This window comes from Lasioglossum baleicum, unplaced genomic scaffold, assembly GCF_051020765.1.
Source record: "Lasioglossum baleicum unplaced genomic scaffold, iyLasBale1 scaffold1709, whole genome shotgun sequence".
Taxonomy (NCBI): Eukaryota; Metazoa; Arthropoda; class Insecta; order Hymenoptera; family Halictidae; genus Lasioglossum; species Lasioglossum baleicum.
The window spans coordinates 22,453-33,007 of record NW_027470768.1 but is presented as its reverse complement, the minus strand read 5'-3'; the positions used below and the strand labels follow the sequence as shown (position 1 = coordinate 33,007).

The window sequence follows — 10,555 nt, the reverse complement described above, 5'->3', positions numbered from 1 at the left end:
AAATTATACGTTATTCATAGAGCGATATATATATTGCAGGTTTAGCGATACTTAATAACGAAGATGAATAACATTCTCATATTAGGAAAGTGTAACCGGGAAATGGAACTTGGCGATGTTCGTTCATTTGTTGGATAAAATATAATTCGAAATTCATTGCTTCTGCTTAATTCCTAAACGCGATTACATATTTATTATGTCATACATTTCATGTAAAAGTAATTTTAGATTCCTTATTAATGTTTATATTTTTATAAAAAACATATACAAGACGTTTTACAGCAAAATAAATGATGTATACCTATAACAATAGAGTTCAGAACAACTAAAATATTATTTTTTGTATTTTTAATATTCAGTAATTACCTAGTTTTTTAAACCATCTTGAATGCAAAATTACTACGGGACTGTGAATAACGTGACCTTTTAATTATCGACGCAAAGAAAACTGTAAATATTTTTACAGAATTAATAGTAAATTAAAGAAAGTTTTGAAATATATTCGTATAAATAAGCGATCGTTAATGAAGTGTGATAAAACACCTCGCAGTGATAAAAAATTCATCAAAGTATTGAATTCTTGGTTTCAGAAAATTAAGCTTGATCATTTGCGAAAATAATACAGTCAGTAACTTTTAAATAAACGTGCTTAATGAAAATCGTAAAGTTAAGTATTGATATAATTCGTAAAATAAGTATAAAATTTTGTAAAAAAACATAATGAAACGTACGATATATTTCTTTCGTTAAATAAACAATGCAATCGAATGTGATACAAACGTACGATCGGATGATTATAACACTGATATTGGTTATAATATAAAATGTTTAAGAAACTAAATTGTTGAAGTGTAGAGAAGTAAAAAGAAAAATTAATAAGTTTATTGAAATTTGTGTATTTTATAAAGATAAAGTATGACATGTTCTAAATTACAATCTGAAGGATTTATTGAATGGAGAGGTTGGCCTTTTTTCAACTTTTTTATTATTCTTGTCGTTGTTACGTATCTTGGATTTGCTGTTTATAAGAAATTGAATTTTTCCACGACGCCTGCGGCGGCACCACCACTTATGGATCTGGATTAATTGTAAAGCAAAAATCATGTGAACTATTTTATCAAAGAAGCCATCATATTTATTCCACACGGTATTTTATGTAATTTTACTTAATAGGTTTTACCAGATTTATTAAATTCATACAACTTCAAAAATTACAAAAATATTTCTTCCTTGCAAAATTGAATAAATCCAATAATATTTATTCGAAATTTTATTTGCACCTAACGTTTCCCAAATAATTTCATGTCGAACGTGTTTGAGAGTAACGGAAATCGTGTACTGTAAAATGATCAGGGGCGTACATTTATCTTCGAGCATTTATCACAGCTGTAACGTAATTATCGCAACTATAATAGATGGTAAGAAATATTAGTCGGGTAGCTTCAAATTTTCATATATATATATTATATATATTTTACATATTCTTTTTATTTTTCAAAGAATTCAATAAATAAATGGTGTAATCCATTGTTGAAAAAGAAGCACTATGCACATTCCGCGCTATATAATTGGATTTGTAAGGCATGCGTAGGGGTAGATGAAGTTCTGTTCAATATAGCCTGCCACGCACGATATATACATGATTCAGCGGAGTTAGTCGATACGTAGTATGGAGTGCACAAATAGCCTCTCGGTTACTCTCAGCTTACAGTGGGCGATTGAGACGAACGATTATATTCTAAGTACGCCCAAAGAAACGAATGTGCGCGTAGTGTTGTCGTTCTCTCGGTACATCCTAGATTATTCGTGCGATTGCTCTGAAGATTTACTGTTCGATAGTTGGATAGATGAAATTTCGAGGTTAGGTTGTTAGTGACAAGAGTGTTGCCTACAGAGGAGGTTGGATAGAAAACCGGCGTGCCTGCACGTCGTTCTAACGGAATAATCCCCTGTATCGGATTAGTCAAAAAGGATGACGAGTCTACCTGCCACAGGCGTGACGTGAGAAATCACGAATCAGAATGGATTCAAACAATTACGATGAGCATACAGATACAAGTGCGATTGAACGTTACGATCGCGATAATCGAATAACTTCCGGGGAGGGGCCGTCTCCTGGACCTGGAGCCGGCCTCGAGTATGATTTGTGGGAAGGCCAGTTTCAATTTGTCGGACAGCCGTCTTCTCGCGGTAGTCGACTACCTCGTCGTCGTGGTCCTCGGCTTACCGAGCAAGTAAGACACTCTTTTCAGATCGTCAGATTATTATCCAGACACCATCTCTTTTTCCTTACGATATACCACGGCGATTGATACAACGTAAATTAAACCTAAAATACCAACGAGTGAATTCATACTTTTAGTTGCAATTAAATCGATGGCAATTTGATTAAATAGTCTTTAAAACATATAAAATAGTAGTAGAGTTTAGTAAAAATTCCTTTCCAGTGTATTATCGTTCTTGCAATTGATTACGACGAATTGATATATCGTCTTATTCGATAACAGCGCAATAGATAATTGTAGTAAAGAGAAACGCAGTTTTAAAAAAAAAGTAATGGATGAATAAAAATCAGCATAGTCGATTCTCTGTAGTTGTAATGAATACTTTAATGAATGTTTGGAGAATTTTAGAAATCTAAAGGAAAAAAAAAGCAGTTATTGAACCCTTTACTTTCATTGGTTGAATTTGATTTTCAGTTATTCAATCGGTATATTACGTAATCGTCATTTTCAAATTGAGCGTAAATAAAAATAATGCTTATCATGTAAATATAGTTTTTCGTTAATTAATTTTTTAATTTCATATAAATATAGTTACGAATAATTTATAGACGGAAGTTATTTGATTAATGATGTTAATAATCGCATTTTTTTTAATAAAAATCAGGTAATGTACTATTAATCACACAAATCGGTGGTGTAGATTCTATAATAAGCCAAACTTCTATATAAGTTAAGCGCGTGTTTGTGTTAGTATTCTACCTAGTCGGAAGATAGTGATAGTCATTGAACATATGGGACGGGCTTATTATAGAATCGTAAACAACGCGTTGCTAATAGCTTGGGGTTGTTTGAAGCTATACTTAATGTTTAATAGTACCATTTATTAATTGTATTTAGAATTTATTTACAAAAATTAGCATTAATACCGTAAAATTTTAATATTGATAACTTCACCGTTTAGAGTTGAGAATCAGTAGCTTGCAAAGTGCTATAGTGCGTACTCGCACGTGCGCGAGGTCTTAAATACAAAGCAACCGTCGATGCTAGACGATAACCCTTCGTTTATAAGGTTTCTTTATACTTCTATGTCGAGTCTTTGAAAAGACCTTTGGAACTCGTAAAAACCATAATTTCTTCTACTTTGAAAGTGTGAAAAATAAAAAAAAAAGTTCTTTCAAGCAGGGATTCGATTAATTAAAAATTAACGAAAATAATTTTGAAATATGTTATATTTTTCAGGTTCAAATGATTCAAGAACAAATGCATGCTTTAGTAGATACTCAATCGGTGGGGGAAGAACGGTATGCTAGAGCAAAGCAAGAAAATGCTATGTTGCAGGCAAGAATATTAATGTTAGAAGAAGCTGCCAAAGATGCTGAAACTAGAGCGGAAGAAAGGCTTCAGGTAATTTTGATTAAATAAATAATTTTATGTATTCGTGTTTCTATCGGTGGATTTATAAAATTCGCATGTTGTCATTTACATTTTAGGCGGAACAACGAAGGCATAGAGAGTGGACAAGTCGTTTAGAACGTGAACGGCAGTTGCAATTAGAAAATTATGCCATTAAATTACAAGCGACGGAAGTAGAAGGAACCAATTTAAGGGATGAAATGGCTAGTTACGCGAGCAATACGACAAAGTAAAAGCTGAGAAAAGCCGACTGGAAAATGATCTTGAAGAGGCTAGAAGAGAAATAGATACTATACGCGAAAGTGAGCGGCAAGCGATAAGTCGAGCTAACGAAGCTGACTATCGACTCGAAGCTGTTAGAGAAGAACTCTCTATGAAAATCGAGGACCAACAAAAAATAGAGGAATTAATGCAGCAAGTGGCACAACTTCGCGCTCGCAATAAAAGTATGTTTTTTATTAATATAATTATTCAAGATAATTTGCAATGATATTGTAAAAAACTGTAAATTTTTTCTGAAGGTTTAGAGGAATCGAGAGATGAACTACAAGCTGCAGCGGCTCTGCAGGCAGGCCGTGAACTTCTAATGTTAAACCCCTGTAATAATTCTGCTGAAAAAGGACCTAGTCTCGCTGTAGAATTGTTGGCTGGAATAAATCAAGATCAAGTATGTCTTTTTTTTCTTCTTATACAAAGTGTAACCTTTAATCTGCGAATATTATTTTGTGCTTTATTCTTTCCTTTTACTGTTTGGATTTACTACAGATGGATGGTCAACTTCCTGGAGAAAATGGTGAACCCTGTAGTATATCTGAAGTATGTGTTAAATTAAGTTTAAATTATAAATGTATTTATAAATGTGTTTATAATTTAAACTTAATTATATTGATTATTATATTATTTTTTTACACTGTTACAGATAAGGCAAGCTTTAAAGGAGCAACAAGAGGTTAATACGCAATTAAGGGCATACATGGATGCAGTCTTATTGAACATAGTTGAGAATTATCCCCAGTTGTTAGAAGTGAAACAAACTCATTGAACTATTACATAAATAGTCAGTTATTGAATTTAATGTTAATTGTTTGAGGCAGTTGTACATTACTTTGTTGGAATTCTTTATTATTTATAGATTTATACGAGCAATTTTGTCATAGCTGTAAACAAGTACCATATGGGAAAGCAATTTCCGTCCATGTGAACTTAAAATTTTATTAGCGTGTTACAATTGTTAAATTAAAATTTTCACTGCCACCGTTATTACTCCGGTCGTACGTTTTTAATACAAAAGGCAGTGAACAAGTGGAAAAACTGAAATAAGTAGTTAAACACACGTATGGAAAATTTAATCAAAAGATTACTATATGCTCTACATCGCTCGAATTTAAAAATTGGAGGCCTTATAATGTTGCCTTCATAGAAATGGCATAAAACTATTTTTGAACACTGAGAAATAGTTAATGCATAACATAATGTATAATGCATTATACATTGGAACGTCAAGTTTTCTCCTTATAAGATAAATTAATAAAAAACGTTTAAAAATTTTTAGTAAATTTTCAGATATATAAACATATTTCCGTATTATAAAAGTTGTAATGTTGAAAAGTACCTACAAAATTTAATATATTAACATTGTCATCCGCAATAGACTTAAAAAATTTATAGCAAATGATATCAAAAATGTAATTAAATAATTATATTTTACTATCTATAGTTTCACTCTACTTATAAATCCTATACTATTTTTTAAATTCAAATATACTTTTTAACGAATTATATGCTCAATATTTCCAAATAGACTATAATAATTGTATTTTCTAAATTTTAGAAATGAAATTTAGAAATAGTATCTTTGTCAATCTGAATTTTGTAATAAAATAAAACGAATTGTTTTTATACCTTATCAAGGAGAAAAAAAAATAAAAAATGTTTATCTCGTAGCTTTTTTATAATTATTATTAAATAAAAATATAAAAAGTTACTAATCAACAAATTTAGTAAAAACTATTTTGTATATAATTGTTAGATACATTTTTATATAAAGAAATATAATAAAAAGAAATTTGAAACAATAAAGTGAATAGTATTTTTTGTAATTATTTTATAAAAGAAAAGTGAATATAAAATTAACGAACGATAGCTATAGGCTAGAAAAGGACAGAGTAGCTTCGGCAGTGAAAATTAATTACTCAAATTCTGCTATTAATTTATGAACTTTTATAGCTGCATGCTAGAACATAGTTAATGGCGCTATTTATGTTTTTGGACCTGAAGTTCTAGACCAAAATCACAAATGGCGCCATTCGTTTTGAAAGGAAAGAAGAGATGGAATCACTGAATTTGTTGTAGAATGCGTGTTTCGGGTCCAAAAACAGAGATGGCGTTGATCGTTGTTACTTCGGCAACATTTCAAACACTCCGTACAATGATTGCTAATAGTTAATCAATTAAGAAGAAATTAATGTCGAAAATTAGACTAGAAGGGTACATCTTCAAGATGAAATTGTAAAAGTTCATGAATTATTCTATTAAATTACTTCATTACTACTCTATTAAATTATTCTATTAGTAGAAATTGACTTTGAAATAATTTTGGGTCTAGAAATTTGGCAGAGTTGGTGCGAAACCTTGTGCCAATTTTGCGGTTTTTTATTAGACGAAGATAACATGACAGGAGGTCTATTATTGGCAGAATCCCTGGAAACAACGTCATTTCTTGTAATAGTTGTAAGTTTATGTTACATCTTCTCGATCGATCGCAGATAAGGTACGGAAACCTGCATAGCTATTGATGATTGTTGGTAATGTGGGGAACGTAAAAACTCATTCGATACGAACGATTTTATCTCATGATTCGAATCAACGAACACGGTATGGATGTTCAATGTTTTATTAATGATTTATTAGAATTGATTATTCAATAATACAATTTGTTACGAACTGCAATAGAACATATATTTCATCTCGAATTCTATATTTCGGTTGTAAAATTTTATGTTTTGTATCATAGTATAAATTATTCTAATTTTATAGTTAGATTTAACCCCAGCCGTTACAAATTTTGTAATCTTATTTTATATCCAATTGGTAACATTGATATTGATTTGAATCGATATTTAGGGCTTTATAGTCTTGATGATGTTCAACAAAAGAAAAAAAAAAAATGTATCGAGTGATAGATCTATCCTATATCTCGTCCGTGGTATTACAACATTAGTAGTATATAAATATCTTTTTTGCATGATAAATTACTGTTCAAGAGTAACTGTAATTATAAAATTACATATAAGATAAGATTTATGTTTTCTCAGTCAGTGATTTATTTATTATTACTTCTATGCTCCGTAGGTAATTTTCACATATTTGTTCTATATCGGAGACGTATATTTTTAACTTAGTTTTTAATAACATATAATTCTGCGAAATACGCAAATTTAAAATATTTGTTAATTAAAAATGACATAAAATGTTATAAATATGAAAAGCTTCGAAACAAATAAAATAACAGAATAAAAAGTAAAATTTTGTTTCCAACTTTTAATACGAATTTAAAAAGAAGAAAATATAAATAATGTAATATGAGATAAAGTATACTTTATTTCTATTTATATAGCGTAGTATATTTTGACTTGATCTGTATTATTTGGTAAATGTACCCTTGTAGAGGCGCTTCTAGTGTCAAGTTTTGAAACTTACTTGGAGCACGTCCATCTTGTAGTGCTGCCTAGTTAATGGATATGCAGGGTCCGAACAGTCGGAATAACAGGAAATATGGCGGCATTGCGCCGAGTACGAAGGTGAATTTGTGTAAACCACGTTTGTTCGTGACGATTGCTTGATCAAACAAGAAAGACAACATTATAATGAGAGTGTGCAATGCTTTGTGATAACATGTGCAGTGTTTTGTGACGAAAATAACAGCCCATCGCGGCTGAATCGGATTTTTTCGAGTTGGATTGTCGTCACACGAGACGCATAATTGGCAGTACCCTCGAGGTGGCAGGTACGCAATTTAGAAAAAGTGCCCTTAAAACCATTAGAATCCTATTCTTTTATATCTCTCTGTATAACCGACGAATAGAATGGCTTGGGAATTTATCGCGTTATTCGTATATTATGTTGTTAAAAAATTCGGATGTTATTATCCCGTAGCAGCGAATCGTTTACGACCTGAATCGGGTGTGTTCCCTGTTGTCATCAACAGGACATTGACTCGTAGGATGTTGCCCTCTTTCGACCTTTCCCTTTAACTGCCCCTCAATATAGCAGAGCAAAGTACGTTTGCTCCAATCATTTTTTCATATTTTAATAGGAATATTACGCGTAACAGTTTACAAATACGAATCGAATCGGGCAATATTATCACCGAAATGTCGTGTGCTCCGAAGATTTTAGATAATGAGATAACGGTTGAAACGAACTTTGTATTTTCAATAACAGTAACCGACATTTCTCATACGTAAACAGTGTGATCAATCACATACTATTGACCTAAGTTAAAACGTTTGCCGTTGGTTAGCTATTTAAAGCGACTGTTCTGGCAATGGCCGTGAATACGTGTTTCATCTTTTATTCCTGTCCGAAATTAGATAAAGTTTGATCGATAATGTTGGAATGTTATATTTAGCGTTATATGCAATTATATTGTCGTTTATACCGAATGAAATACAGTTCAATGACACTTTACGACTCGGAAGTGCGAAATGACCTTCGCATTCTATTTTCTACAACGTTTATCGAAATATCAATGTTTCCTGATACGTATAAGATGCGACGTATTACGATTCGTTGCTAATTTTGAATTTGAAGACGATAAATATCCTAGAAAAAATATTACGAGATATAAAATAGCTAATTAAATCGGTGGTGATAAGAAATAATAAAGCACGAGTTATACACGTGTACGCATGCTGGATACATTAGTGATATATAGGTCAAGCGCTTCTCAACATCGAGGTCATTGCCCCAGGATTTACTCTGTCGATAAAACAGTTGTTAATTGGCTAAACTTGTTCCATTACCCACATACGATTCGACGATAGAGGTCACCATTTGAGATATTCGTAATTTATCTCTGTTTTTTAACGCGGTTTAGGTTTAAACGCAAATTATGTACTTTTTGACGTACAACGCGATCGTCATACTTAATAAAAACGCACGCTTATCTCTTATGAATAATATGTTTTTATTCGGTGTTTGTATTTTTACATTGAAAAGATAATCATTGACTCGAATTAAACGCGATATTTCGAGCTTATTAATTTTGCGGATAATTAACATTTTTAAACTTTCTTTTTTCTCTAATATTTACTATAGTTTGCGATCGCTGTTTCAGGATATTTGCACGCGTATTTAAAAAAATCGTCGAATCATCTAGTTACGCTGGTAAATATATCGGTGTTAGTTAAGCTTGGTGAATGATTTGATTTGTATTTAAATTTCGTTGGAAGAGATAGTCGGAGATGAGGCGAATCGACCTTGAACCGAAGAATTGTGTCACGCTCAGTTGTTATCGGATATCATTTTCATCTTCATTAACTAACGAATACTCATTTCGGTTTCTCAACGGAGAGCTATATATTTCGTATTTGGTAATTTTACGTAACACTTGCTTCGTAACTGTTACAAATACAGATATCATCGGAAACAAATGCCACGCAAAACGTGACAAATTATACGCTCTGCGAGTAAAAGAAATAAAAAGTTTTGATTAGCAGAAGACGTAGGTTTATTATTACGCGATTCGTTACTGGCTCGCTTCTTTGTTCCGACTGCTGGCATGATGAATTCAGGGTCAGCTCGTTTCGTTCGACTTCCTTTGAACGTGATCGTGAGAGTTGTCATTACCATTCAATCGACCGATATGTGCATTGGATTCGAGACTACGGCGGAATTAGCGGTGTACGCGCATCGTAATCGTATCGATAAGCACGGTTGTCTTTTTAGCGACTTATGGTATGCGCGCCAGTTTCTACGGGTAATTTTAACGCGGTAAGAAAAATATATCATTTACATGGAACGGTGTTTCACCGATGGAACGGCTTATTATCGAAGCAGTAAATTTAGCAATGATAATCAGACGAAACGCAGCGAAGCGTAAACGCTTGTAAACACTAATTCGTTCATCCTGACCTAGATACCTTGTGCCTGTTCGCTCGTATTTATAGGAAGAATCTTACTGGCAGCTCTGTTCGATTTGGTTCGATTAGAACTCGAGTGCTTACGCGTCATCTGGTTTCACGGTGCATTCCAGTGAAACGTGTACCATCTGTTGACGAATTCGTTATCATTTCGGCAATGTTGCCTTCATTTTTTTCCTCGCCATATTTTTTTCTTTTCAATATCGAGAAAGAAATTTTACGCCGGTTCGCATCCAAGGAGCGTTCGGTACGTTATTTTTAGCGTGGCTCCGTCGGTTACACGATTTACGAATTATTAATAAATCCAGGCCTATTTTTGATTAAGTCGCGATTAAGTAGTCTTAAGCAGTTAGAGACGGACAAAGCGAGCCTGCATGAAGCATAGACCGGTGAAACGGATAGATGGCTGCGCGTATCCGCATAATCTTCGGGACCTTCGATTTTCATTACGACGCACCGTAAAATAGTTGGATAACCATTTGTATAGCTGTGGACTTTGTCATTAACTCTATTCGCGATCACTAAAGTATATATGTAAATATATTTATATATACTTCTGAACCATGGATATACCGTACTTTGAAAATAATTGCGTTTATTTCAAAGCGGTGTTTCACTTTTATTATCGCGTTTATTACCTATGCTATTGCGTTCCCGAATTTCATTCGTAATATTTAAGTGCTTTCAATATATTCGACGAATTTACAACATGTCGCCTGTGTTTTTCCGTCGATCTGTAATTACGTTAACCGTTAAATAAAATCGGCATAAACT

The 10,555-nt window shown here is 32.6% G+C and overlaps 1 protein-coding gene across 1 annotated transcript; it reads left to right on the top strand.

The window, feature by feature from the left end:
- The first annotated feature begins 2,021 nt into the window (after positions 1-2,021).
- On the top strand, positions 2,022-4,680 carry LOC143220898 (rab11 family-interacting protein 4-like). Its single transcript, XM_076446467.1, is given in 7 exon segments — positions 2,022-2,234; positions 3,465-3,629; positions 3,716-3,842; positions 3,845-4,084; positions 4,160-4,305; positions 4,404-4,454; positions 4,558-4,680. Coding segments are annotated over 7 exon segments (1,065 nt in total).
- The last annotated feature ends 5,875 nt before the right edge of the window (positions 4,681-10,555 follow it).